This window comes from Aspergillus caelatus, assembly GCF_009193585.1.
Source record: "Aspergillus caelatus strain CBS 763.97 unplaced genomic scaffold BDV27scaffold_204, whole genome shotgun sequence".
NCBI lineage: Eukaryota > Fungi > Ascomycota > Eurotiomycetes > Eurotiales > Aspergillaceae > Aspergillus > Aspergillus caelatus.
Window position 1 is genome coordinate 35,031 of NW_022475467.1, and position 26,121 is coordinate 61,151.

The 26,121-nt window shown below is 49.1% G+C and overlaps 11 protein-coding genes across 11 annotated transcripts; 7 read left to right on the forward strand and 4 right to left on the reverse strand.

Moving 5' to 3' along the window:
• The first annotated feature begins 11 nt into the window (after window positions 1–11).
• Window positions 12–1,094, forward strand: BDV27DRAFT_134211 (mitochondrial 37S ribosomal protein uS8m). The gene has a single exon (XM_032068256.1). It carries the CDS (start codon window positions 285–287, stop codon window positions 795–797), a length of 513 nt encoding a protein of 170 aa, XP_031923701.1. The 5' UTR covers window positions 12–284; the 3' UTR covers window positions 798–1,094.
• Window positions 1,095–1,404: 310 nt separating this feature from the next.
• Window positions 1,405–2,621, forward strand: BDV27DRAFT_148531 (NAD(P)-binding protein; the record flags this gene model as incomplete). Its single annotated transcript, XM_032070929.1, has 3 exons — window positions 1,405–1,858; window positions 1,959–2,497; window positions 2,559–2,621. 3 exons carry the CDS (start codon window positions 1,405–1,407, stop codon window positions 2,619–2,621), a joined length of 1,056 nt encoding a protein of 351 aa, XP_031923702.1.
• Window positions 2,622–4,478: 1,857 nt separating this feature from the next.
• Window positions 4,479–6,030, forward strand: BDV27DRAFT_38426 (uncharacterized protein). The gene is made up of 2 exons (XM_032076490.1): window positions 4,479–4,722; window positions 4,805–6,030. The coding sequence occupies exon 2, from the start codon at window positions 5,060–5,062 to the stop codon at window positions 5,870–5,872; it is 813 nt and encodes a 270-aa protein (XP_031923703.1). The 5' UTR covers window positions 4,479–4,722; window positions 4,805–5,059; the 3' UTR covers window positions 5,873–6,030.
• BDV27DRAFT_38415 (uncharacterized protein) lies at window positions 6,031–6,560 on the forward strand. The gene has a single exon (XM_032076489.1). The coding sequence runs from the start codon at window positions 6,188–6,190 to the stop codon at window positions 6,455–6,457; it is 270 nt and encodes an 89-aa protein (XP_031923704.1). The 5' UTR covers window positions 6,031–6,187; the 3' UTR covers window positions 6,458–6,560.
• Window positions 6,561–7,154: 594 nt separating this feature from the next.
• bna4 (kynurenine 3-monooxygenase) lies at window positions 7,155–9,340 on the reverse strand. The gene is made up of 3 exons (XM_032068257.1): window positions 9,107–9,340; window positions 8,684–8,898; window positions 7,155–8,620 (listed from the first exon to the last, which is right to left on the reverse strand). The coding sequence occupies exons 1-3, from the start codon at window positions 9,228–9,230 to the stop codon at window positions 7,427–7,429; spliced, it is 1,533 nt and encodes a 510-aa protein (XP_031923705.1). The 5' UTR covers window positions 9,231–9,340; the 3' UTR covers window positions 7,155–7,426.
• A 282-nt stretch (window positions 9,341–9,622) lies between these two features.
• Window positions 9,623–11,163, forward strand: BDV27DRAFT_134221 (methionine aminopeptidase MAP1). The gene is made up of 3 exons (XM_032068258.1): window positions 9,623–9,876; window positions 9,958–10,359; window positions 10,431–11,163. The coding sequence occupies exons 1-3, from the start codon at window positions 9,739–9,741 to the stop codon at window positions 11,100–11,102; spliced, it is 1,212 nt and encodes a 403-aa protein (XP_031923706.1). The 5' UTR covers window positions 9,623–9,738; the 3' UTR covers window positions 11,103–11,163.
• Window positions 11,164–11,652: 489 nt separating this feature from the next.
• On the forward strand, window positions 11,653–13,819 carry BDV27DRAFT_134223 (putative MFS multidrug transporter). The gene is made up of 6 exons (XM_032068259.1): window positions 11,653–11,898; window positions 11,953–12,210; window positions 12,268–12,412; window positions 12,467–12,500; window positions 12,554–13,227; window positions 13,283–13,819. Exons 1-6 carry the CDS (start codon window positions 11,686–11,688, stop codon window positions 13,624–13,626), a joined length of 1,668 nt encoding a protein of 555 aa, XP_031923707.1. The 5' UTR covers window positions 11,653–11,685; the 3' UTR covers window positions 13,627–13,819.
• Window positions 13,820–13,978: 159 nt separating this feature from the next.
• BDV27DRAFT_134224 (EF hand domain protein) lies at window positions 13,979–17,589 on the forward strand. Its single transcript, XM_032068260.1, has one exon. The coding sequence runs from the start codon at window positions 14,117–14,119 to the stop codon at window positions 17,426–17,428; it is 3,312 nt and encodes a 1,103-aa protein (XP_031923708.1). The 5' UTR covers window positions 13,979–14,116; the 3' UTR covers window positions 17,429–17,589.
• Window positions 17,590–17,616: 27 nt separating this feature from the next.
• BDV27DRAFT_38469 (WD40 repeat domain-containing protein) lies at window positions 17,617–19,842 on the reverse strand. The gene is made up of 2 exons (XM_032076491.1): window positions 19,558–19,842; window positions 17,617–19,433 (listed from the first exon to the last, which is right to left on the reverse strand). The coding sequence occupies exons 1-2, from the start codon at window positions 19,675–19,677 to the stop codon at window positions 17,805–17,807; spliced, it is 1,749 nt and encodes a 582-aa protein (XP_031923709.1). The 5' UTR covers window positions 19,678–19,842; the 3' UTR covers window positions 17,617–17,804.
• Window positions 19,843–20,309: 467 nt separating this feature from the next.
• Window positions 20,310–21,419, reverse strand: BDV27DRAFT_38475 (cornichon family protein). The gene is made up of 4 exons (XM_032076492.1): window positions 21,009–21,419; window positions 20,737–20,892; window positions 20,579–20,645; window positions 20,310–20,519 (listed from the first exon to the last, which is right to left on the reverse strand). Exons 1-4 carry the CDS (start codon window positions 21,107–21,109, stop codon window positions 20,427–20,429), a joined length of 417 nt encoding a protein of 138 aa, XP_031923710.1. The 5' UTR covers window positions 21,110–21,419; the 3' UTR covers window positions 20,310–20,426.
• Window positions 21,420–21,907: 488 nt separating this feature from the next.
• Window positions 21,908–25,912, reverse strand: BDV27DRAFT_38483 (putative ATP-dependent permease ADP1). Its single transcript, XM_032076493.1, has 3 exons — window positions 23,982–25,912; window positions 22,505–23,920; window positions 21,908–22,444 (listed from the first exon to the last, which is right to left on the reverse strand). The coding sequence occupies exons 1-3, from the start codon at window positions 25,608–25,610 to the stop codon at window positions 22,208–22,210; spliced, it is 3,282 nt and encodes a 1,093-aa protein (XP_031923711.1). The 5' UTR covers window positions 25,611–25,912; the 3' UTR covers window positions 21,908–22,207.
• Window positions 25,913–26,121: the final 209 nt, after the last annotated feature.

The window sequence follows — 26,121 nt, forward strand, 5'->3', positions numbered from 1 at the left end:
CATCATCACAACTTCGCGCGGCCCATCAACGTTTATTACGGAGATCTTACACTTGAAACGGGGGGTCTTCTTGCTGTTATCTTCTCTTCTGAGTCTTTCTGATCAAGAGATTCAGCCTTCGGTAGGTGTAATTGTCCTCTCCTCTATCTTACAATGGAAAAAAGGCAGTGCTCATACCTACTCTCCCCCCCCGTAACCAGTGATTTATCGGTTCTCCCGCACACCATCTGAACACTCAAGGGATCCCCTCCAATTGGGCCAATTCTGGGAACTTATAATCCAAAATGTCTCTTGTCAATCTCGCCCACGTTTGCTCCCATCTAAACAACGCCACCAAGGCCCGCTTGGGTCTCACATCCATCCCGAACACGCAGCTCCACCTGAAATTGTGCCTTGCTCTCCAAAACTCTGGTTACATCTCTTCTGTCGTCCGCGGAGGCCCGACTCCCCCTCCTCAACATACTCTTCTGGGTGTTCCGTCGGTAAATGATGAAGTTGAAGGCGTACAATCGTTGACCCAAAGCAATGTCGCCTCAAGGCGTCTCTGGCTTGGGCTCAAGTACTGGCAGAGCGATCCTGTCCTCGGCAAGATGAGCATGGTTAGCAAGCCCAAGAGAAGGATCACGATCGATGTCGCAGGTCTCCGAGAAGTGATTCGTGGCGAAAAGAGTGGATATGTGGAAGGTTTGCGGTCCCCCGGTGAAAGTTTATACCTATCGACGGACCGCGGTATTATGGAAGCGCGAGAGTGTGTTGAGAAGCAGGTGGGAGGCTTGGTTCTTTGCCGGGTGCTCTAAATAATTGATATGGTTGTGGAAAGGCAAAACAAGATAGAGCGTTTCTTTCATATGTGTTGGATGCTGTGGGTTTTGCATTTGAACCGGAGTTTGGTCAGTCGCAATGCCTCCGCCCATGATTTGTATCTTCTTGTTTTTTATGTTTGCGACAGCTGGGATGGATACCTTGTACAGTAACATAGGATCGACTTCATGTATTACTTAGTTTTCCTTCATTTTGTGCTTCTGTCTATGACCTGGCTGTTTTTTAGACCGTCCACTACTATTATACAGCGTTGTGTACATGGCTTGGAACTGGATGGGACCGACTAGATCAAATGGTAGAAGAGTAAGTCATGAAGAAATCAAAACTTTCGAGCAGAGTGGTGGTCCTGAGGTACCTACATCTATCTAGTATATAGGTGACGTTTTAGATTACCACTTAGAGGGCTAGCCGGAAATGGAATCCGTTTGCGGAAGGCAAAGAAACAACCACCTTGGAATTCTTCCCCTATCCATCTCCATAGTTTTTGCTGCTACATAGGCCTCATTAATGATCTATTCAAACACTCCTTTCGCCCTACATCATTTCTAGATTCCCAAACTGTAGCATGACAAGACTTGCACGATGGAAAAAGTCCTGATATCAGGCGGAACCGGTTTTGTCGGTGCGGCCATCGCCAGAGCTCTTGCAGAGAAACATCCCGAATGTGCCATCACCATCATAGATCGCAAGCCGCCTGGATCGGTCCATACTCTACCAGATGGTATCGAGTTCATCAAGGTCGATGTTACTATCCAGGAGGAGGTCAGCAAGGCAATAGAGCAGGTCAAACCGGATATTATTATCCACGCGGCCGGAATTGTTCCAGCCCTGAGTGAACGATTTGGAAGAAGGCTTGAAGGGCATGTTTGGAAAACTAATGTTGGAGGAACAGAGCATATCTTGCAGGCAGCTAAACAGAGTGGAGTCAAGGGCTTTATTTACACCAGTTCTTGCTGTGTGGTGACGGATCAAATGGGTGTACCGTACCACAATATCGATGAACAATGGCCTACACCACCCTCCTCACTCATCTATGGCGAGTCGAAGGTTGATATCCCGTTTTAATATATGTGGCGTAATCTAAGGGTGTAATCTCTGACATGCTGATGCATATCCTCGCATTTAGGCTGCTGCAGAAGCTATAGTTCTTAAGGAATCAAGTGACACCATGGCCACATGTTCTCTCCGGCCTTCTGTGCTATGCGGACCGGGTGACGACCGGCTGGTCCCTGTAATACATGCATGTATAGCCAAGGGCGAAACCCCGTTCATCGTTGGTGATGGCCAGAATCTGTGGGATGTGACATACGTCACCAATGTTGCCGATGCCCATGTCCTGGCTGCCGAGAATCTGATGTCTTCAAAGACTGCAGCCGGCGAAGTCTTCTTTATTCAAAACAATGAACCCATCACCTTTAGGGACTTTTGCCTTGCCATATGGGTTCATTTTGGCCACACGCCCTCGTTTGAGATTCACATCCCCGAGGCACTGGCTTATCTTGTTGGCTTGATCTGTGAATTCTTGACATGGATCTTTGGGACAACCACTACCTTGAGCCGCGGCAGTGTTAGGGATGCATGTTCTGTTCGTTATGCCAGCGGCGAGAAAGCAAAGCTGATACTAGGGTTCAGACCCCAAGTAGGGATCGAAACGGGTGTTCGGCTCAGTTGTGAGGTAAGTAGACAATCGTGCCTATCCATAGATCTCTCATGTCCTTGTTTACTCGGCTATCTAGGATTATGCTCGACGTATGGGAATAGAATCACCAATGCAGCAGGCATGTAAGAAGGGTGAATGATCTCCATGTGCATCTCAGCCAAGAATTACTGCATTGACAGTGTAACCCTCCCATCAATGAAGTTGGCGAATACGTGTTGCTCTGACGTGACAGAAAACATTAGCCATTGTATTCCACGAATCATCTGCGAGCCTCAAGTCTTCTGGGCAGTTTGTTGGGCTGCAAACATTGTCTACGTACGCGGTATCTCCCGGTATGCACCGTACAGGACTAGCCTATGGCATTCCTTTTATCCCTTTTACTTCTTTAACCTGGCCTTAATCCGTGGTTGTCTGTCTAAAAGACCCGTTTGTCTTTCTTCATAGCCAACGGGATCGATAGAACAGTTGAACCTCGAGAAGATATTGTTCCGAATAGAACCGGATAAACTTTTGCAGCACTTCGTATCTATTAGTTGGCCGCGAAGTGGAATAGGAATCCAATAATTGAATTATTCTCGGCCTTTCCTGGCAGCCAAATTGGATCACCCCGCAATCCACAGATACATATGACGAGGACTGGCCCGCAGCTTTGGGCAACAAAACCCGCAGCCAGGTGTATGCCCAACTTGTGTCAAGAAGCATCAGGATCCCAACGAGGATGGCAAAGATTCGCGTGCTCCACCGTGGGTATCCCAATTTCGGGCCGCCATCTGTTGGAACCTGGCGCTTTTATGGTCCAGTCCACCGACCCTGATCAATCCAAGTACCATTATAATGGTAGACACTATGGGTCGTCGGACTTGTGTGGTCCCATCGTTTTAGTACTCCCGTCGACGGATCCGTCAGTGATCAGCGCAAGCTATAGGCGATGGAGTCAGCACCGGTACATAAGTTGCAGCGGCAGTTGCTTCGATAGTGAAAGCAAAGACCAATCCGGGGTAATAGAGAGAATCGTTATGAAGAAGAAGAAGCAGGATGGATTCCGTAGCACCTGCTTGGCTGCGTCCTGAAGGCTCAGGCAGGCGCCCTTAACCCGAACGGGACCAACCGGGGCTCCTTTTTTGTTTTTTTTTTTTTTTAACGAAGTCTTTGACTTGACACCCAACAACCACACTCCGAATGGATCCCATCTTTCTCGCAGCCATACTCCACCCGGGATCTGTGTGGGGATAACCCACTCAGTGCTGGAAAGGAACTCTAACCGCGAGCTTCCTGCGATATAATTGCTGCATGATCTCCGATGGAGCCAAGCCCTGAGACAACCTGTCACTCTGCCTAGTGGATGCATGCGCCCTGCGCAATCCTGATATTGGTGCCCAAAACTCAGTGTAGGCGGGTATCTGTCGTTGGCTCCCCTCTTTCATTTCGATGTCCTATGATCCCTATGTCCTTTCGAGGTAGGATCAGCACCCGAATGCTGACCAGAATCTGCTCCTGATGGGTGCTTTCCAGCTTTTCCGGGTTGATCCCACAAGAGGTGCACCCCTTCCCCCCTAAAGGGCAGTGCAAGGAAGCACCTGATTGAAGGTGAGACACAAGACGGACAAGGGAGCTTGGGTCAGGCACCTGCCTGGTCCATACCTCGCGCTTTCGTGATGACTGTTATTTATCCTCATCCAGTCGTTATTTACGCCCCTTTTTTGATCTCTCTCTGTAAACCTTGTCAAACGGGGCCTGGTGTTGAGAGGATTTGATTGGCGATCCGACCCTGCTGTATAATGGTCTTCTCCGCAAGCCTTGTTCTAGACAGGAACAGAGTCCCCCTTTGTGAGTGCCCTTGGCCGTTGTAGCGTGGTGTTCTTCATACCCTGCCTATCTTTATCTGAGATATCGTGGGACGGAAGAAGCAAAAGCTCGCCTCGGTCCACAACGATTGGGCCCATATCCTTGCCTTTGCTTACCTAGATGTTTATATTAAACCAGAGCTCCCTAGCTTTGAAGTGAGACATTGCTCGAAAACAATCTTTGGGTTAGCAGCTCGGCAGCCTCGAGAATATCCGACTAGCCCTATTTTGTGGTCTCTTTGCCAATTTCTGTGCTTAAATACAACCTCATGCGTCGGTGCTATCCGCCCAAGCAATAGCAATGTCCTCAACCTTCAGTTATTTTTCGGGGACGTCAGGCAGTGGCTCTTGCACGCACTCCATTAGCAGTGAATCCGATTCCTGGTCCCGCCACAGGTCAGCGCTAACTGGCAAATCCCCTTGTCTCTGCCTTGTTCCCTGTTGTCTAAGGTTATCGAAAGAAGCTCACCAGCTGCAGTGCTATCATGCATCAACAACCACCAATCTACGGGACTGCTAGCGAGCCTCCGCTGGTTTATCAACCCCATCCAAGGTATCTATCTAATCATGCTGTGTCGCTTCACTTCCCATTGGGAAGAGATGGTATCGTGCTGAGGTAAACTTATCTAGCGCCAAACGATTTTCTCCCCCACATCGTGATTGCGGTCCTCTAGACACTCAATCTGCTACCGCAAGGCCGCCAAAGCAAGTATCGCCGGAGTTTGAGTTTCCCATGCCATACAATGGCCTTCCGGTGACTACACACGCCTCTGTTGGGATGACTGTCTCGCCCGTGGGGCCTTTGCCACGTCCAATTCTTTCGCGAGAGTGGGAACATCCCGCTCACCTGCCTCCGGAATCGCTTAGGCGCGATTATAACTTTGTTAAGCCAGCAGAGAACCCGGAGTACCTGGTGGAAAGGAATAGCCGACGTAATTCTGAAAAGATCAAAGGCACTGTCCGTTACCACTCACAGAGACGACCGTCCAACCGGGATGAATTTGATGGACCCCATCAGTTACTAGATATCCCCTCTCCGCGTATTATAGCGGCTCAGGGAAGGGATCTTCCTCATCTTCCTACTAATCTTGATGTTTCAGAGCAAGATCGAATCCTGAGCGCAGTGAATGACCGGCTGTCGCAATGTGCTTTTGACTTTGTTGCAAAGTATCAATTTCCGATTCCACTGGAACCGGACAAGAGACAGGTGAGGGTTCCCTCAGACCGTGAATGGACTGAGTGGGTATATCTCCTTAAAAGACTGGCCACCAAGCGCCGCATTCCCGCCCGGGTCTTGTATAATGGCCAGATCAAGCAATTAGTCACGGTGCTGGAAAACTCCCTGGAAATGAGGCATGCTGCCAAGCATCAGTCTAGACCCATCAAGGATGATCGAAATGTTCTCCAGCTAATTTCAGCCGGCACCCAAGTGGCAAAGATCCTTAAAGATGCCAGTGCCATGGAGTACTTAGACCGTCTTTATGTTGACACGGAGAAGCGCATTCAGGATCGACGTACTCGGCGGGTAAAGTTCGCCAATCCATGAACAAGCCCTGGCTCTTTCAATTTTGAATGTGATATCTCCACACAATGGCCACTTTCCTTTTTATGCCGCAGACTATGCCCTACTGGAAACTATCATGTCCCATGGCCTATGGTACACTTCCATTACTCCTTGATAGGCTATTTCCAGGGATGGTTCCTTCCGGTAGCCAACGTTTTGGCTTTGGATCATCCGGATATTTGATTCACTCCACTTGGTCGGAATATAATCCTTTCTCGGACTCTGATGATTCATGAATAACACAGCATTCCACATTTGGCCCATGAGCTCCTAAGCCATCCGGAGAATTTTCCCTTGATGAAACCCATGGATAATGAGATATACCGAAGGCAAATCCCAAGCCGTTCCTGGTCGTCCATTAAAGCGTACGCTGCACTATTTACTGTGCAGGTAGTGATGTTGTGGCTCTTTTTTATGCCCCCTTTTCCCACGTTGCTGGATAGTCCTTTGTTTGTTTCTGTCTTTTCGATTATGTTCTTCTGCGTTTTATGTCTACTTTATAATCAGGCCGGGAGGATAGTCATGGGCATTGCTTTTGCCTACTCCTATGTTCAACGCCCGGATTGATTCAATGATCCTGGACTTTGTGTATTTATGGTGTGGGTATCTGTTTATCATTTCTCTATCCGACCTTGATGGACAATGATGGTTTCAGTGGTCGGCCTCACGAAATACCGTTTGATTATGCATTACTGGATGATTGAATGCCTGTTATGTCACCTTTTGCCTTGTTCATAGACTCCTGGCTGCAGTGGTCTGATTTTTCAATCCGATGTGCTATTATTTCCATGGTGGCCTAAACTGCAGACGTGTCCGGATTGATCCAAAGGATCACAGTGACAATACACTATTCTACATGTCAAACTACGGTGGGATGTGTCTTTCCGAGCTTTCTTATTATCACCGATCGAAGGGAAAACTCGTGGTTATGACACATTCCCTGATCAACTTTGCTGATAATACGCCTGACTGAGCTACACACATACACAGCGAATGGTGAGGAAGAAAAGAAACAAGATTCATTATGCCGATAATAGGAGAAAGAAGTGGCTTGCTCAAAGCCCGAAACAAAGGCTAAGGATAAAGGTATTTTGATAATTTGACGGCTGCACTCACAGCCCGTTCATCTTCTTAGTATTCGTAGCCCATGCGTTTTCCGGGGCCTAGGGAGAGCATGGTGCTGTGGCACTATTGGTCAAACTTTGCACTCGAGGGTTGCATCGAGCCTCTGGTTATTGTTAATTATGCTTACTAGATAACAAGATCATGCAACCCATGTTCTTCACAAATCAGGCGAGAAAACGTAGAAACCAACTAGACCGAGGAATACATCAGAATAATTGGGGCAAGCGTTGAATTCTATGCTCTATCATCTATCATCCGCGCAACACACTTGGGAAAAATCTCAACTATATCCAAGGTTCATCTATATAAACAAGACAGACGCTGAGTCATGGAAGCAGATAAGAAGGAGAAAGACGTATTTACTTAACAAAACAAAACATATCCTGGACAGAAGAACTCTAGACATCCACCTCATGCGTTTCTAGGCGAAATCTTCGTCCAAGAATGACCTAAAAATCGGACCGCAGATTGTAGTGCAGATAGCGGCGAAAACCCGCCTGGAGTTCTCCAAGCCAGTAATCCAGCGACAGCTATGCTTGAAATGATGGCAGATGCGAATCCGTAGCCAAGTATCCTGCCTTGTCTGTGTACTACCTTGACGACGTCCGAGTACCGCTGTGTACTGAAGCTGACACGAGCATACTGGGTCTTCCAGCCAAGGCTAGGCACATAGAGATCGAGTGCTTCCTCGATTGACTTACGAACTTTGTACAGTGGGGTCTTCACTCCCCAGCGCATCTCAAGGTAATTTTGTTTGGAGAGGTCATTGATGGCGTGCGCATCCGCCGTACGTTGATCGGTGTATGCTTGAAAAGCTGCTCGGCGCGATTCGCGGCGAGTCGCGAGACTTGCATTCAGGTCAGAGGCGTCATGCTTATCCAAGAAATCGAACAAAACCCGGATATCTTCAAGACCTGCGTTGAGACCTTGCCCATAGAATGGAAGGATGGCGTGAGCAGCATCTCCAACGATGACGACGTTGGAGCCATAGTGGTGAGGCTTGCTTTTGATGCTGATTAGGGGGAGATGAGGGTTTTCTTTGAATTGCTCTTGCAGAGCTTCAGGGGTGATCAGATCCGGGGAGACACCGGGGAAGTTAGCATCGAAGGATTGGAACAGTTTCTGCGGTGAGCTCTCCAATTGCGCATAGTGGGCGGCTGGAGCAAACAGAGTACAGGTAAATGATTTGTCAGGCGATGGAAGAGCGATGAACATAAACTCCTTTCCGGGCCAGATATGCAGGTGGTTCGGCGAGATGCGGAAGTCACCGTTGTCCGATGGTGGGATCCGAAACTCGCACCACAGAGTGTCGATGTACTCTTGTTGGTAGTCTACTCGAGAATACTTCATCATGTGATACCTCGAGGCGGAATGGGCACCATCTGCACCGATCATGTAATCGAAGCTTACTTCGATCTCAGGGACACGGTTGGAGGAGCCAGGAAGGGGAGTGTCCCCTGGGGCTCGGCGTTCGAACCATGCTCGGTTTGATTGGAAATCAGCTCCGGTTAGTTTGTGATTGAAAAACAGTTTGACATTCGGCGTCCGCTCCAGCTCATCAAGCAAAGCATTGTTGAGCGTGCTCCTATCTACTGAGTTGATGGCCTATGAGTCTGTTAGATACCGCTCTTCACGGGACCCTCAAGCATCCGTCATGTAAGTACTAACTTGACCATGAACGTCGTATGCCTGCGCAGCTTCCCAGAGCTTCCCATCGTCTCTCCCGTGAATCATACGACCGTGCATCGGAATTGCATCGTTGAGAATCTTCTCGATCATGCCATCTCGATTGGAGCCCTTCAGGGACGAAATACCTCGTTCGGACAGAGCGAGATTGATGGACTTGGTAAAGTTCAATGGGATCGTAGTAGGATCACGAAGATCTGCAAGTTACTCCACAACGTGAGCAAAAAGATCCGCAATCAACATCCATGATGATGCATGTAATATAATATCATATATCAGATGATGATGATGATGATGATGTCATTCCAGCGAAAAGGAAAATCAATTTCCGAGTCGAGAAACTCATATCCTCATATAGTAGATCTCGTACGATACAGCATGGGCATGTCATGGATGTAGGCTCACCTCCACGTAATTCATACACTTCAACATCATCGCCTCTAGCGGCAGCATATAGGGCTGCGAGAGACCCGACCGGTCCGGCACCTACGATGACTACCTTCTGCTTTCTCGGAGATTCATGTGCCATGATGACTGTAAACCAGAAGGAGGTCTATTAAGTGAAGCGTACTTTGCTTCTCTTAAGAAGAAAAATCATTCACTGTTATATTATCGATCAATATGGCTCATGGATAGAACTTTGCCTCACGTGATTTCCACGTGAGTGACATCGGACGATTTCTCCCCAATTACAGCCAGCGTTGGTTGCGCCATCCTTTTTTACGCTTAAATTTTCGTCCCCTAGTACTAGAAATATCACCTGATACCCAGCCGCGCGTCTAGATGCGCTTAATCGTTGACCCTAGATGATAGATAAACTAAACTTGGTACGGTTAACGGTCTTGCCACATTAGGAATAATCACTTCTGGGCCGAGACTCGACCGACTAATCCGACGGATGTATCCGCGGGGAATTTTCCCAATTTTTTCTACCTCTCGCAACCTTTTATCCGCATAGGATACCCCAATTTAATTTTGTTTCGCATTTGTTGCGTTATTTCTCCCTTTCGATTACTTCCTTATTTATTTCTTACAGCATGGCAGTGGAAACCGCGACTCGGAAATGTATGGGAGTGGATTGCGACAAGATCGCGGGGACTCTGCAGTGTCCGACATGCCTTAAACAAGGCACAGATAGCTTCTTTTGTTCACAAGACTGTTTTAAACGGAGTTGGGTAGGCTGCCTAGCGTGACCTGTAGGGTCCACGTACTTTGCTCTCCTTTTCGACTCTGCGAGTATACTAATGTTGTTGTAGAGCGAGCACAAGGCCATTCATAAAGCAAAGAGTAATATCCTCACCAACCTGTTTCCGCCCAAAGTAGTTTCTGAACCAGATCCAGCCACCGGCCTATTCAATCCTTACCCAGCCTACCCTTTCACCGGTTCCTTGCGACCTGTCTACCCACTTTCGGCCCGGAGAACAGTGCCCAAATCTATCCCTCACCCCGACTATGCCAAGGACGGTATTCCTCGATCAGAGCAGAAGTTCATCGGTCGGCATAACATTACTATCCTGAACAAGGAGGAGCAGGAGGGCATGAGGAAAGTTTGCCGCCTGGCCCGTGAGGTATTGGATATTGCCGCACGGGAACTGAAGCCTGGTATCACGACCGATTACCTTGATGAGGTGGTTCATAAGGCTTGTGTCGAGCGCAATGTAAGTGGTCGTCTTGATCTGAGGAGTTATTGTAAGCTTGACCGCGCCGCTTGATACTGAGTTGCGTCTAGTCCTACCCATCGCCGCTGAACTATATGCACTTCCCCAAATCTGTCTGCACGTCGATCAATGAGACCATCTGTCACGGTATTCCCGACCAGCGCCCACTTGAAGACGGCGACATCATCAACATAGATGTTACATTGTATCATAATGGCTTCCATGGTGATCTTAACGAAACCTACTATGTTGGAGACAAGGCTCGGTCAAACCCGGATGCTGTTCGAGTAGTGGAGACGTCTCGGGAGTGTTTGGACAAGTCTATTGAGTTGGTGAAACCCGGTATGCTGTTTAGAGACCCAGGAAACGTCATTGAAAAGCATGCGAAGAGCCGCAACTGCAGTGTGGTCAAGAGCTACTGTGGCCACGGTATCAACCAGCTGTTCCACTGCGCTCCTAATGTTCCCCACTACGCGAAGAACAAGGCGGTGGGAACTGCAAAGCCTGGAATGTGTTTTACAATTGAGCCCATGATCAATATTGGTACCCACAGGGACCGTACATGGCCTGATGACTGGACCAGCACCACTGCCGATGGATCTCTGTCTGCCCAATTCGAGCACACACTTCTGGTGACGGAAGATGGTGTCGAGGTACTGACTGCTCGTCTACCAGATTCTCCTGGCGGACCTATCCCTATGCCCACAGTTGGAGAGCCCAGTGAGGCGAAAACCGAGGCATGAACCGGAGATGTTAGAAAAAGACAGTAGAGTGAATGAGGCTAGCGAATACGACAATTCATATTACCAAGAAATCTATCAGGGCACGGCGCCTAGTACATATAATCACTTGGAGGCCTTTTTAGCTGCTCAACAAGTAGACATTGTAGCGATGATGGTTGTCACCAATTAAAAGGACGTAATCAATGCTACCAAGAGCGTGTTCGTCAGAAAAACGAGTCTAGCTTGAGCTTCGCAGACCTCTTATTCGTGCCCATCTCATCTCAACTTGGAGGATTTCTATCATCATAGTTAATCAGAACATTTAAACATTACCTCACACGTGACCTCACTGCCGCTCCCCACAACTTGGTATTGAACTTTATCGGCTCAAGGCTTTTGTTCTTTGGCTCCATTCAGGGCCGAGAGCCGAATTATCCAATGAGACTGTACCTTTTGAGATTAATTTGTAAGCCCAGTGGGGTTGCTTATCAACACGTGACCTGGGGTGGCCCGAAGACCGGCAGTATAGTTGTGGTGGGATGTATCTCTCTCTCGATTGACACTATCTAATCCTTGGTCCCTGGGACTTGTGAAAGTGAGCATCATGACTCCAGAAAGGACACCTACAGAGACGTCCCCATTGTTGGGTCCACAAGTTAACAGCAATGCTGCCCGCCGCCTTTCAAACGGTGCCATTTCTGGATTGCGCGACCCCGAATCGGTAGGGCAGAATGGTGATTCACAGGAAGCGCCGGGCAAGGACATGGTGGTGTCAAGCCCAAAGCTGAGCTATATATTTCCTGCGATTTCAATTGGCGTATGGGCTCATTTCCCACACATGCATATGTATACCCGTGCTAATTCCTGCCAGGTCTTCCTATCTGCAGCCGACCAGACTATTATCATGGCTAGTTATGGGCAGATTGGTAGCGATCTCCATGCGCTCAATCTGACAAGCTGGATTGCCACTTCATACTTTCTAACCTTAACTTCGTTCCAGCCTCTATATGGAAAACTGAGTGATATTTTTGGCCGCAAAGCATGTCTGTTGTGGGCGTATGCTATCTTTGGCACTGGCTGCTTGTTTTGCGGCCTGGCGCAGAATATCCACCAATTGATTGCTGCTCGTGTATGTACCTGGCAATTTTACCTGTTTGGGATTATGGGGTGGCTTATGGGAGTATAGGTTTTCCAAGGCATTGGGGGAGGCGGTATGACCACCGTTGTCAGTATTTTACTAAGCGATATCGTTCCGCTCCGAGATCGAGGTGTCTGGCAAGGTATAATCAATATTATATATGCTACTGGTTCTGGAATTGGGGCGCCTTTCGGTAAGACAAGGCGTTATGATTGATCGACAACCACTAACGTTATTCCTCGTGCAGGTGGTATCTTGGCAGATTATATTGGCTGGCGCTGGTATGGATTCTCTTCCAATGTAAAGAGGTGCTTGCTTCTGATTCATTTCGCAGGGCCTTCATTGCTCAAGCTCCCATATGTGTTCTTGCTTTCACAGCGGTTTCTATCATACTGAAATTGCCACCGCAGGAGAATAGTCATTGGAAGGACAAGCTCCGTCGTATTGATTTTCCAGGAGCGATTATTCTCGTTGGGGCGGTCCTTGGCTTTCTCCTTGGTCTTGACCGTGGTAGCAACGTGTCCTGGACCATACCGGTAACCATTATCTCGCTGAGTATATCGGCTATCTTATTCGTGCTCTTCGTTGTGGTCGAGGTCTTTTACGCAGCGGAACCATTTGCCCCGGGTCATATTATCTTTGACCGAACATTCTTTTCTAGTTACGGCTGTAACTTTTTCAGCTTTGGGGGCTGGCTGGCAGCCCTATTCTACATTCCACTCTATTTCCAAGCCGTAGACGGTGTGTCTGCTACTGTCGCTGGGCTACGTCTTCTACCTAGTATTCTTGCCGGCGTTTCTGGGTCGCTCTTTGCCGGATTCGTCATGAAATGGACCGGGAAGTTTTACTGGCTGACAGTAGCGGCATATTCATTGCTCACACTAGGAGTCACCCTGATCTTCCTTTTCTCTGGCGGTGCCACGGAACGTCTTGTACCGATGATCATGGGAATGGTACTTTCGGGTTTTGGAAACGGGATCGGCGTCACGTCGACGCTGATCTGCCTCAGTAAGTGAACAAAACACGTTTGCGATAAACGGAGTTGCTCTGACCTCGCTTGCAGTCTCAAATTCGACGCCCGAAGACCAGGCAGTAGTGACGGCATGTTCTTATCTCTTCCGGTCCCTAGGCTCAGTGATCGGCCTATCTCTATCTTCAACAGTGGTCCAGCAAATTCTCCGGGGCCGATTGAGGTCTGCATTGCGCGACAGCAAGGATATTGACCGGATCGTTGACGGCGTGCGTCAAAGTCTTGACTTTATCAAGACTCTTGATCCGAGTGATGCGAAAGTGGTTCGGGGCTGTTACGGATGGGCTATGAATAAAGGCTTTGCATTCATGATTGCTGTGGTGTCCTTTGCCCTTATCAGCGGCTTCTTTATGCGTGAAAAGAAGCTGAATCGGTGATCTGGGTTTTCAGAAGAGAATAACCAAGTGATGTTCGAGGGTTGCACTGACACGAATAAGAGTATATTACAACCTCCAAAAGAGAGAGGATACAGCACATATTGACAAGGCAACTGGGTGTTAAAATTGCCCAGCGTTGCTACTATTTCTGTGACTTATCATGATCACGACAGTATATAGGGAACATACAGACATGAATTAGAACGTTGATGGTTTAGAGATTGTAGGGTCGTGTAGGACATTTAATTAAATACTTAATTTACTGCAACTCCGAAGGCGGTCATTTATTGAACGGAACTACGTTTGGTTGTCCGCCTCCAACTCTTCCCCAATCAACTTATTTATGCTCCAAACTTGTCACGCTGACATCCTCATTACTTGTGGTTTTTCTTCCTTTTTGCACGCTCCCTTCCCAGGTCTCATCGCACATTCACGATGAGAATGACCCAATTCAATAGCCCATAGCCCTTTCGCCATTACAAACACCGTTATGCCGGGATCTCAACCAAGGCCGGCCTTGTCACGGTATCGTCCTATTCTCTACCTACTCACTGGTGTCGCAGCAGCCTACGCGCTTGTCTACATCAACAATCTTATCGTCTCTTCCTCATCCCAACCAGCTCTACGTCGTCGAAGAACTATACGTCGCCCGCGAGGCCTAAGGAGACGATCGGAAATTGTACCTGTCGAAACTCCTTCATCTCGAGCCATCGCACACCTCGAGCAATTAGAGCGCCAGAACGGAGTATATGGCACGTTTCGCATAGAAACAGAAGATGGCCGACGTGTGGAAAGTGGGCTGCTCCCGTCGTTACTTGCAACCCGGGATCAGCTCATGGAGGAAGTTGGCGTTCCACAGGCTCATGCGGAGCGGATGCGCGAGATGATGGAAGACACGTTTCTGGAATCATTTCTCGCTTTGGACTTCCCGCCAGCGCATACTGTGGAAGAGGGAAGCCCAGAAAGGAATTATTTGACAGAGCAGCTTCAGCGGCGTGGGATCTCGCGTGCGGGGATCGAGAGGGCTTTGGCTCGGTTCAATGAGGACAGCAACTACGGGGAAGAATTGCGTCGTCGTCGGCAGAACGGGGAGCGGGTTACCCTGTCTACTTCTACCTTCCCCGATGAATCCTCGCCCGCGCAGAATATGGATGGTGGGGAGACAGTCGTGGATGACCAGAGTGTCTTTTCCTGGCGCGAAGGACACAACGACACCTCTCCATCGAGGGAAGGCCAGAACCTGCTCAACCTACTTTATCATATCGCCGAGGACCAAGCACGGAGGGATGGTTATATTCACAGAGGAGTAACGTGTAACAGTTGTGGCGCTATGCCGATCCAAGGCATTCGGTACCGATGCGCAAACTGCATCGATTACGATCTCTGTGAGACGTGTGAAGCGATGCAGGTTCACATCAAGACCCATTTATTTTACAAAGTACGAATCCCAGCCCCTTTTCTGGGGAACCCTCGGCAGTCCCAGCCTGTTTGGTATCCCGGAAAGCCTGCCATGCTTCCCCGCAGTCTACATCGATCTCTGGCCAAACGTCTGATGAAGGATACCAACTTCGAGAACACGGAGCTAGACGCGCTTTGGGATCAATTTCGTTGTCTGGCAAGCCACGAATGGGCGGATGACCCTAACAAGCTGTATATGGCGATTGACCGCAAGACATTTGATCGGTGCTTTGTGCCCAACACATCTGTCCGTCCACCGCCTCCAAGCCTCATCTACGATCGAATGTTTGCTTTCTATGATACGAACGGTGATGGTTTAATTGGGTTTGAAGAATTCCTGAAAGGCCTTGCAAGCCTTAACAATAAAAGCAACGATGAGAGGTTGCGCCGTGTCTTCCGTGGGTATGATATTGATGGTGACGGCTACGTGGAACGGAAGGACTTCTTACGGGTATTCCGGGCATATTACGCTCTCAGCAGAGAGTTAACACGAGATATGGTGGCAGGCATGGAAGATGACTTCTTAGAGGGCGGTGCACGAGATGTTGTTCTGGGGAGCCAGCCAATCAGTTCTGCATTTCCTGGCAGCATCCCTACAGGGGAGGTGTCTAGAACCGGAGAAGGCAAGCGCGTGAATCATGAAGGAGACATGGAAATCGTGGACAACGAAGGTATCTTGCGCCCCGACGGGACCGACATTGGTGACCGGCATGCCGTTGTTGGTGACGCTGCTGTTAGGAGCCGATACGGAAGTATTCGACCACTGTTTCCATCCGTCCGGCTACCTGATCAAGGTAGACCAGAAGGCGAGAACGTAGATGATGCCAGCAGCTCTGATGGCTCCAGCTCGTCGGTTGCTACTGACCGCTGGCCTCCGGCCGAACATATCCGCGATGAGGATATTGTGACGGCTCTTGGGGCCTATGTTCCCCTATCAGAGGTCACCGACCCAGTTGACAGGGCTCGGATCGGCACTGCTGTGTACCATCGAATGTTTGACGATGATGATAGACGAGTCGATGCAGCTCGTAGATATGGGATCGATGAGCGGTGGCGGCGAAGAGCATTCTACACCGATGAAGAAGATGGCGCCGCTGCGCCTGAAGGCTATGAGACTGATTCAGACGCGCATGATGCATCGAATGAGGATGACCTCGATGACCAACATCCTGAGTTTGAGTCACATCCTCCATCTCCTCGTTCCCGTTCTTCGTCTAAAGTGCGGTTCCAGGACGACGTCACTGATGACTATGACGTGAGGTCAAATCCATCGACATCGTCACGCAGTATACTTGTTGGTGAGCGGTGGGGAGGCTTTGAAATTCCTGAAGTTGAAAGGGACGTTGGAAAGGAAATCTTATACCAAGTGACGCAACAAGGATTTAACGAACTGCTTGATATACTATTCAAACCCAAGGAAGACCTGCTCATGGAAGTTTATCGGACGCGCACTGAGCGCAAGATCTGGGCCCGAGAGATCGAGCTGGTAGAGCAAATAGATGCCGGAAAGCATTTTGCCCGACGGGATGGGCGACCCGTGGACGACGAGGTCAAAGAGGAACCAGAGCCTTCCTTGCATGACCCCTTCGGCGACAGGTCACTCGATGAACTGCTTGAACGGGCGGGATATACTATTGGGAGTCCGCCTTTGGAGCCCGTCCGGGACGGACCCATACTTGCTCCCCCGTCACCTGAACTGCGACCCCCGGACGACGATGTACGCCCAACTCACCTCGCTGCTCCCGAAGAGGACTCAGCCGAGCCTGCCTTGACCGAGACCCAACAGGAAGAGCCGGATTTTGCGCCAGCGGTTTCATCACCGGAATCTCCTTTATCAGAACGGAGTCGGTCACCATCGGTTGAACCCGAATTTGACCCTACATTGCCACATCATCGTCCAAATGAAGTTACCCAGGAACTACCTGATACCTCTACGCCACACTTTGACGCCTACAATGCTTCGCCAACACACTCCACCTTCCCGCAATCCCTTCCTGCCGAACTTCGCCTCCAACCTAACGGTACACCCTCATTCCCAGCACCACCATCAATAGTCGCTTCCTCCCCCGAAGCAGAAGCAACGGCTCCCAAACTCTCCCCCTCACCAATCCAACCTCTACCCCCTGCTTCCACTACTCTTCCACCTCGAGATGGTCCCACCATGCCTCCGTCTCCACTGATTCTTTCACGCTGGGCCTACCTCAATCGTGTCGAACGTGAAGCGAAAGAACGAGGAGGCACAGGCGCCAAGCTTAGTTTCGAGGAATTCTCGCAGCGTATGGCAGCAGACCGGGGGCGGAGATTGGCATTCGTGGCCAGCTGGATCGAGATGGCTAGCTTCTAGCTGTGACATACCTGCTCTGTCTTCCTCCATTTGTCATCTTCGTGGTCCAGGGACTGCATATGAACGTATCTGACTTTTCTTTTGTGTATATTAATTGTGTAATATGGAGAAAAAGTATGAATTAAACTTTAATTCGATCAGTTTTCTGACGTGAACCTGGATTCTATACTACAGCACTTGGATATCATAGTTCTGATTTTTATAGCCTACAGGTATTCCTTGAAAATCCCTAGCACCCATATCCATAATCGAAATATGTAAGTAGATACAATATATGATGATATAAACGGCGTTGAAGAGGTATAGTCATCATCTTGGTATAAATTTCACCACAGTAAGAAGGAAATAGAAAGTGAAGACAAAAAGAAGTCCTAATCTAATCCCAGTATCTAATCACACCATCCAACCCACCAGTGACGACCTTACTCGTCTCTTGAGGATGCCAGTCAAGACAAGTCGTCGCACCACCTTCCTTACCGCTGGCCATAATTTTGTGGTACATTTTCCCGGTCTTCCAGTCCCAAAAGCATACGTATCCGGCACTGTCGCCGGAGCAGATAAACTGGCCATCTGGAGAGATCTTGAGGTCAATGGCGTAACCAGCGTTGTTGTGGCCGCGGAAGCTCTTCTTTCGGTTTTGGCGGAATTTATCCGTGGCGCCGTAGACGACGATCTGATTGTCGCCGGATTGGAAGGCGACGTATTTGCCGTTTGGATGGGGTGCTGCACGTGTGAGGGCGAACATGTATGGTTCTGCAATGAACTTAATCGGGACGGGGATGCCATATTCCCAGGCGCGGAGGGATTTGTCGTCAGATGTGGAGATGAAGCGACGGTTTTCGTCAACAAAGGTGATGGTATTGATCGCTGCCAGGTGGTGGTCGTATTCTTGAACCAATTCGCCGGAGCGGGTATCGAATTGGACGATCTTCTTGTCAGACATACCAGCCAGGAACTCGTGGGAGTGCTCTGCACCAGGGTTGAACCGAACGACGTGTGGCGTCTTGCCGGTGGAGAAACGACCAAGGCACTTGCCATACTCGGTGTCCCAGAGTTTGATCTGGCGGTCGTAGGATGCTGTGAGGAACGTTTTCCCGGTGGGATGGAAATCTGTGTCGGTGATAGCTTTGGAGTGGCCAGAGAAAGTGCGCAGAAGCTCGCGCGAATGGAATGCATCCCAGATCTTTGCCTTGCCGTCCGCTGCAGACGATAGTAAGAGATGGCCGGATTGAGGGAAGAAGCGGAGGGATGTGATAGCTTTGGTATGTGACTTCCAGGTGTGGATGAGCTTCTTCGGGATAAAGTTCTTGACACTGCCAACCTCCTTCCTGAGGTCGACATCCAGATCTTGCGGTACATGCATGTACGTCCGGCCCAAGTAGTCGAATTGCTCGGATCCGTGAAATTCGGTCGTTTCCACCTTGGACGAATCGTCCTGGTAGTCTGTCGCTTGCTTGCTCATAGCAGGCATATGAGCTGGAGCAATCTCCTCTTCCTCTTCTTCCACGTACTCCTCGTCACTGGCGAGTTCCCGGTCTTCGGCCGCTTCCGTTTCCTCATACATATGGTCATCATCCTTATATTTCGCCCAGGGCCCCAGATAAGCGCCTTCACCCTCAACAATGCTCGAATCACCCTTCCTTTGCCTTTTAGCCCGCAAGGCTGCCGATACCTCTTTTGACGGCTTCATCTGTACAATATCCCGGCCTCCATACTGTGTCGCCCGGTCCAGATCTCCTACAAACTGACCCGGTACCCCGGGGTTGCGTGTGTATCCTAAGCTCTGGAATGTGCGGTGTTGCGCGGCGAAGGTGGCTGCGCTGATTGCTGCTTCCTCCGCGTACCCAGTAGGCACATTCTTGCGTTTGAGTCCATTCGCGGGACCGTCAGGCTTGAACGGATTCGCTGGGCCCTGGTTGGGACGGGAGAGATCATCGTATGTTGCATTGTAGGTCAGAGCTTGGGAGGACGTATTAGCGAGCATCATCTGCATATGTGCTTGGTCCTGTACAATTGTTAGATATCAGAAGGCCCTAACAAGCAATGTTTGAGAGTCAAGTTATGTAATAACTAAGGGACACATGGACAAAATGAAGGGAGGAAAAGATGAGAAAATCGGGGAACCAAACCTCTGTATTTACTTCAGGCGCTGCGACGATCTTAGTCGCTGTTGGCGCGGTAGTTTGAGTTTGGGTGTGCGTGGTCTCATCATCGCTAGACTCGTAGTTAGCCCCTAATAGCGACGCCATGATGCACGGCTATATGAGTTTCCGCGAAAAGAGAACGTGAGATTGGGGATTCGCAGTTGCGCTGGGAAGGTTAGGAACAAGAAGGGCGCAAGCGTGGCGGCAGTTGGATAAGCTAAGTTTCAAAGGCGGCGAGTTAAGTCTAATTTTTCGGGCGGCGAGTGTCCCACTGCGAACACTGCCGTTTCTACACCACCGGCGCTCTCTCCATACTAAACTAAACCACACTACTTCTACAACGATCATTTGTGATGGAAAGGCATACAGAAATGGATTGATATTACAATGGCACAGCAAGGGTATCGTACGCTCTTCATTGGAACACTGCTTGAGTGGTGGTATATACAGCACATCAGACATCAAGAAGGAATACAGTCGCAACGTAAAATCAATACACGCAAAAATATCTCAATTGAACTGCATCGCTGCGATGCAGTTTTCCATCCACCATCCCAGTCTAAGTCGTTATACCAAAAGATTGATCATCACCCCAACCCGTCGTCAGATTCCTTGTCATAGGCATATCCTACATTTCATCCATCTCCCGTTGCATGCCCCGGCATACCGGCGGAGCGCCGAGATCGCTAAAATAGGCAGACCCAGATTGGCGACATGAGCGCGTCCGGGTACCGTGTCGGAGAGTATTTATCATGCTCGATCCAGCCTTACTTATCGCAAGACAAAATAGCGCATCACGCGATACTTCAGCCAGAATGGCCATCGCGCATCGCATGCTCGATCGCGTCACGAACTCAATGAGATTCGTCGCGGATCAACGCAACGATCATACTGTACAAGTAGAAGAAAAACATCAAAAGGTGGAAACCTAGTTTGATGAAAGATTCCTGATAATCGGTCAGCTGGCATTCCGAGTGAGTGATGACGTAAATCCCGAACGACCGACCTTCTTGTGTACGTTGAGCTTGCGGAAGATCTCGGTCGCATCCAAAAGGTGCGCATTATCGAAAATCCTATACAGTGCAATGTCCAGTTATTATCACCATTCATGAGTAGCTCCTTTTATTCTTCTTCTTTTTATAGAGGTGAGGGATGAGGACGTACTTCTTGGCATTGAATGCCAACAGAGGCAGGTTCAACAAGATCGCAAGCCAGTAGCCATTGATTACGAACAAGAAAGTAAGGAAGGCATGGACGGCAGCTTCGGGGATGATGTAGGCGTTCAGACGGTTGCAGAGGTCAATAGGGTTGATGTAGTCACTGCGGGAAGGAAAGGCGGGTTAGCTCCGTCATTTTGTCGCAATCGCTTAGTGGTTTAGAGGTTGGAGCTCCCCCAACCTTAATGCCTGTAAGCAAAGGAGGGGATAGAAACGTACCATTCCAGATCGCTATACATAATGGTGAAGAACACCTGCAGAAACAGGTTGACGGCGTTGATCAACACCGCCAACAGGTAGAGCCACGCTTCGCCGGACATGTTGGGCAGACTCGAGAGTTTGTGCTCGGGAAAAAGAGAGAAAAGAGGAGGAAGGAAGATATAGCCGCTCTCAGGGGTTCGGAGAGGAAGATCGGCTACTCAGAGAGAGTAAGTTAAAGGGGAAGACACCCGGTAGCAGAAGACGTGAAGAGATATTGGAGAAGTGGAAAGTCGAGGCTGGAGAAGGCGATTGGATTGGATTGGATTTCGGACTCGGTGTGGGCGGTGAGAAAGTCTAGAGTAATCAATACACACTAGTCTCGTATGGTAAGAAAAAAAGAAACATATGGACATCTATGTACTAATCGAGCATATAAGTATGTACATACATGTACGGAGTATACATTCATACGGTACAGAAAAGGTACAGAGTACTGTATAGAAGAAATAATTACCGATAAGACCGGTATTAATAATAGAATGCAAGACATGGAGGTCGAATGCGATATCGCTGTGGGATGCCTCAGCCCACGATGCACCTACTAGGTATAGTTTACTACTTACCAGAAACGGAGTCTCCCCGTCAACACTGCAATTAATGGATGTTCCAAATGGGCAGCTTGCCAGCTACGTATAACAAACAGGTGTCAAGTCATATTCTCTAATTTCACATATATTATATATGCCTCAACTGACACATTTTAAATTAATATATATATATCTATAATATTATGATGATAATAAAAACTGCCCCTCATATGAAGCCCGCACAATGACGTGGGGGAAACACGTGCTTCCATCCGCATCTGGAGTCTTCTACTACTAACTCCGTACTTCCTGCTCATACCCGTGGACTGATTGGGGTCGCCGTAATAATTCTCATTCCTCATACGGGCATATATACACTTCCGGTGAGTCGTCTCTAACTCCTCAGCGGGAATTAAGACAGGGGTTAGATGAACATGATATAGGTGGAGAGCAGAAAAAAAGAAAAACAAACCAAACCAGCAAAAAGAAAAAGAAAAAGGAAAAGGAAAAAGAGCTGTAAGAACATGATACAATATCTTGTTACCTATCAACACCAAACAATAATGGTCAGGAATAACACCAGTCTCGCCGAACGTAAATTAGACGAAGCGTGATGCATTCATTACGCGACTACCGCTTCTCAATGAGGAAAACATGCATCGCTCCGTAGGCAATCACGATGAACGCCCCGGAGATTATACCCAGTCCAATAACATCCTTCCAAAACGCCAAAGTATCGAACCCGAAAGCGCTCAGGATGGAGGCACCTGGAACCTCAATGTCCAGCCCATACTTATGGTCGATCAACGTGAGGAACGTCACTTCGTTGACAATCAACGCCTCGAAGCCGTAGTGGAAGATGGACAGCTAGGATTTAGTTAGCTTTTGCATCCTACCTCCAGGAAGCTCAAATATGTATAAACTTACAGTTTGTAGCCACAAAGCGGACTTAGGAATTGCATCGTGGTTGAGTAATAGACCGGCAAATAACAGACTGAAGAGCATCACCAAACTGCCAATCAAATTGGCTACTCCTCCATCGCGGAAGACGATACCGATGAAAAGACAGATGTTGGCAGCTGCAAGGTTGAAGAGGACAAGTACCAAGATAAATCGGAGGAACTCGGGCCATGCCGGGATCAGCCCGGTCATGGGATACACGATCACCCCCATGATCACCGGGGGCAGGAGTCGCAGAGGCACAATGTCGAATACCACCTTAGCCGCAAAGTACGTAACAGGGTGATAGTAGCCATTCGCCCGTTCACGAACAAACAGGAGCCGCTCTGCTGAGAAAACCGTGAGGCTAGTGAGTGTACTGAATCCGAATAAGGCGAGGACGAAGAAAAAAAGACCCAGACGATTTTGGAAACCTTTGATATCGTCCGTCAATCCATAAAACAGGTATCCGCACAGCACAGCGAGCAGAATAGAGATGGCATAATGAGTTAGCATCAGCATTGGATTCCGGTACAGGTTCCGCCACGTCCGCTGAGACAGAATGAGAAACTGACGGAACAGGCCGACCCTAGCATAGCTCTTGGGTGTACTGATAGGGGCACCTGAGAGGATGTCTGAGTTGGCCGAACCATTCGCGGTACGAGCATGCTGAACGGCTGCTACGATTTCGTCATTCACGGAACGAGCAACGTCTGAGCTGGAATAGTTCGCAACCAAGATGTCGAGATCGGTTTGACCTGGTGCAATTGGAGGTAACTCATCAGGGTCATCAAGGATCTGGGGTGGAACATTGCCCGGCTGACGAGAAAGGCGTAACCATTGCTGAGGGTTCTCCGCCACATCACCTACATCTTCCTCATCTGTTTTGGGGGTGGCAGGACGTTCACGATCTTTCTTCCGGGAATATAGTTGCTTATCTTGGCGTTGCTTGAGAGAGACCCGGCGGCCATTTTTCGGCCTTCGATTGGCCTCCAGTGTGCTACTAGAATTATCCTCGATACTTGCGTTTGATGCACTAGCAACTGACTTAACAGCCCGCAAGCTGCTTGATGCAGTCTTGGGTGGGTCTGAGCGCACGTCCAACAACGGGGATACGACCTCGTCGGTATGGGACCGGGTGACGCTGGCATGCATCGTGAGATCCACGAGATAATCAGCAATATTAAATCCAGGAGGGCAAGAATATCCGGAATTGTCGAAGTACTGCTGGCATGTGGAAAAAGGACCCGAGTATACCGTCTTCCCATGTGCCAGGAGAACAAGTCGGTCGAATAGAGCAACGATGTTGGATCGCGGTTGATGGATAGTAAAGATGACGGTCCGATTGTAAGTCTTCGCTAGGGTCACCAGACATTCAACTACATTGAATGCATTGAAAGCGTCCTATATAAAACATGTCAACAATTACTGGGTACTCAGTTATTCCAAATAATCCTTGTCTTACCAATCCGCTAGTGGGCTCATCCAGGAAGAGAATGCTAGGGCTAGTGACCAGTTCGCAGGCGATTCCCACTCGGCGCTTCTCGCCACCAGAGATACCACGGCCTTTTCCTTCTTCTGACCCGATTAACTGATCCCTTATATGATGGATACCAAGCTGCTTTTCAACCTCGAACACTCGCTGCTCTTTAGCTGCTCGGCTCATGTCCCGGGGAAGCCGTAGTAGTGCGCTCGTCAAGATCGTTTCATGCACAGTTAGGGTGGGGAGCATGGTGTCTTCCTGATCGACAAATCCTATCGTGCTCTTGAAATCATTGTCATTGACCTTTTCTCCATTGATATAAAAGTCACCGCGGACTGCACCCCGCTTGTTTTTTCGGGCAAGAATATCAAGGAATGTCGTTTTTCCCGCACCTGAAGCTCCCATGATGGCTGTAATCTGGCCTGGCTGTGAGACACCTTGAATACCAGAAAGTATTTCCTTTCCATTCAAGTAATAAGACACATTATCCCAATATAGCGCCGCTGGCTTGTGATCCGTCAAGAGTTTGGTGGCCTCATCGTCCGAATCATCGGAGAGAGGCAACTGAATACGTCCCCGATACGACCTGCGTGATAAGTACCATACGGTCAGAATTACCGCCACAACAAAGAGTGCACAACCAGCGATAACTCCAGCGATGAGGGGTGTGTTGATTTGTTTCACGGGACGCGTGTATCCAGGTACATCTGTTTTGTACAAGCACTCTCCAGACTGACAGTTCAGGAAGATACTTTCGTCCCCGAAAACGCTCTTGATCAAGTTATCCATGGCGGGTTCCTGGAACTTACTACCGTCATTCGCACTACCACCGTTGGTAGACACAGACGTAAAGGAGGCAGGACCTTGGATGGACTGGTCGAGGAAATCGCCGATATCAATCGAGCCCTCTTCTCCACAGAGCATGCGGCCCGGAATGCACTTGCACTTGATATTCTCACATTTGTAGTGAGTTCTGTTCCGGTCGTGGGTGGTTTCCAGGCCCCATTCGCAGGTATCTAGACCACAATAAAACGATTCCACTTGGTCCACCCAGAATTGGAAATTACAGGAATGATCCTCCGCCTTACAGGAAAACGTCACCTGGGGCTTCTTCTCCTTAAGTTGATCGAGGATTTTGCGGTTGGTGACATCGCACATCTGGAAATTTTCCTTGACCGTTACACCTTGGCTATAACAGACACCCCCTTCGCCTTCAGGCATCATGGCATTGCAAATGTCATCGCTCTGACAAACATTGCAGTTGATGCCGCCCCAGCCATCTTTGCAGTTGCAGTACTTGTCTGTCCGCGGGGTCCTCTCATGGCCATCGGCCAACGATCCACATGTCGGCTTCGAGCAGTCCTCGCCAGCAAACCCAGGCGGACATACGCACTTGCCGGACAGATTATCGCAGGAAGCAAATTGAGCACATTGAAAGGCATCTAATTGGCAGTTAAAACATGGTGGGCAATCGTCTGGGCGTTTATCGAAAGCATTGAAGAGCGGAGATATAACACGGGTGTCGGAATAGTTGCTCTGTGCTACAGCTGCAGACACCGATAACGAGAGTAGGGTGGCTAGGTAGAGCTGCACCGGTAATTTTGATCGCATTATGATCGATGTGTGTGTGTATGTGTGTGTGTGTGAAGAGCGGACAGCAGTCGCCTCACTTACTCGCAATCTGGGTCTCGAGCCAAGCGGAGTGACCAGTGCGGAGTAACTAAATGACAGATGGGATTAGTAGGTAAGATGGCATTGATTAATGCTGCTAGTCGACGTTCGAAGGCGCTATCTATAGAAAGCAAGGGAAATGCAGAAATTTCTCGCAAAAGACAAGGCTGAAGAGAAGCATTAAAAGCAAGGCACAAAAGGAGTGGTGGTGAGATGCAGGGAGAGATGTAGTTGAGAGGTTGAGACGGTAGCGCAAGTCACCGATGACGCGGGCGGAGGACCTGCATTGGCATGCCGGCTGGGTGCCTGACAGCCTGGGGCACTCACGTACTTGATTACTCCAAGGAATGGGGCTTCGGCGTTAGATCCGGGGTGTTGGGCACGTGATTTGTGGTGAATTCGATCACAATTCTAGAAGCAGGTCAACTTTTAGAAAAGAGGGGGGAAATTC

Excerpts from the sequence above, each read along its gene's own strand:
- BDV27DRAFT_134224 (XM_032068260.1), top strand. The coding sequence starts at position 14,117 with ATGCCGGGATCTCAACCAAGGCCGGCCTTGTCACGGTATCGTCCTATT.
- BDV27DRAFT_38469 (XM_032076491.1), bottom strand. The coding sequence starts at position 19,677 with ATGGCGTCGCTATTAGGGGCTAACTACGAGTCTAGCGATGATGAGACC. Across the intron at positions 19,434-19,557 it reads CGCCTGAAGTAAATACAGAG|GACCAAGCACATATGCAGAT; the intron begins GTTTGGTTCCCC and ends ACAATTGTACAG.
- BDV27DRAFT_38483 (XM_032076493.1), bottom strand. The coding sequence starts at position 25,610 with ATGCGATCAAAATTACCGGTGCAGCTCTACCTAGCCACCCTACTCTCG. Across the intron at positions 23,921-23,981 it reads ATGAGCCCACTAGCGGATTG|GACGCTTTCAATGCATTCAA; the intron begins GTAAGACAAGGA and ends TGTTTTATATAG. Across the intron at positions 22,445-22,504 it reads CCGCTTTGTGGCTACAAACT|CTGTCCATCTTCCACTACGG; the intron begins GTAAGTTTATAC and ends ACTAAATCCTAG.
- bna4 (XM_032068257.1), bottom strand. The coding sequence starts at position 9,230 with ATGGCACATGAATCTCCGAGAAAGCAGAAGGTAGTCATCGTAGGTGCC. Across the intron at positions 8,899-9,106 it reads AGTGTATGAATTACGTGGAG|ATCTTCGTGATCCTACTACG; the intron begins GTGAGCCTACAT and ends AGTAACTTGCAG. Across the intron at positions 8,621-8,683 it reads CATACGACGTTCATGGTCAA|GCCATCAACTCAGTAGATAG; the intron begins GTTAGTACTTAC and ends ACAGACTCATAG.
- BDV27DRAFT_38415 (XM_032076489.1), top strand. The coding sequence starts at position 6,188 with ATGAAACCCATGGATAATGAGATATACCGAAGGCAAATCCCAAGCCGT.
- BDV27DRAFT_134223 (XM_032068259.1), top strand. The coding sequence starts at position 11,686 with ATGACTCCAGAAAGGACACCTACAGAGACGTCCCCATTGTTGGGTCCA. Across the intron at positions 11,899-11,952 it reads TTCCTGCGATTTCAATTGGC|GTCTTCCTATCTGCAGCCGA; the intron begins GTATGGGCTCAT and ends AATTCCTGCCAG. Across the intron at positions 12,413-12,466 it reads TGGAATTGGGGCGCCTTTCG|GTGGTATCTTGGCAGATTAT; the intron begins GTAAGACAAGGC and ends TTCCTCGTGCAG.
- BDV27DRAFT_38475 (XM_032076492.1), bottom strand. The coding sequence starts at position 21,109 with ATGTCCGGCGAAGCGTGGCTCTACCTGTTGGCGGTGTTGATCAACGCC. Across the intron at positions 20,893-21,008 it reads ATGTATAGCGATCTGGAATG|TGACTACATCAACCCTATTG; the intron begins GTACGTTTCTAT and ends TCCTTCCCGCAG. Across the intron at positions 20,520-20,578 it reads AGCTCAACGTACACAAGAAG|GAATCTTTCATCAAACTAGG; the intron begins GTCGGTCGTTCG and ends ACCGATTATCAG.
- BDV27DRAFT_134211 (XM_032068256.1), top strand. The coding sequence starts at position 285 with ATGTCTCTTGTCAATCTCGCCCACGTTTGCTCCCATCTAAACAACGCC.
- BDV27DRAFT_38426 (XM_032076490.1), top strand. The coding sequence starts at position 5,060 with ATGCCATACAATGGCCTTCCGGTGACTACACACGCCTCTGTTGGGATG.
- BDV27DRAFT_134221 (XM_032068258.1), top strand. The coding sequence starts at position 9,739 with ATGGCAGTGGAAACCGCGACTCGGAAATGTATGGGAGTGGATTGCGAC. Across the intron at positions 9,877-9,957 it reads ACTGTTTTAAACGGAGTTGG|AGCGAGCACAAGGCCATTCA; the intron begins GTAGGCTGCCTA and ends ATGTTGTTGTAG. Across the intron at positions 10,360-10,430 it reads AGGCTTGTGTCGAGCGCAAT|TCCTACCCATCGCCGCTGAA; the intron begins GTAAGTGGTCGT and ends AGTTGCGTCTAG.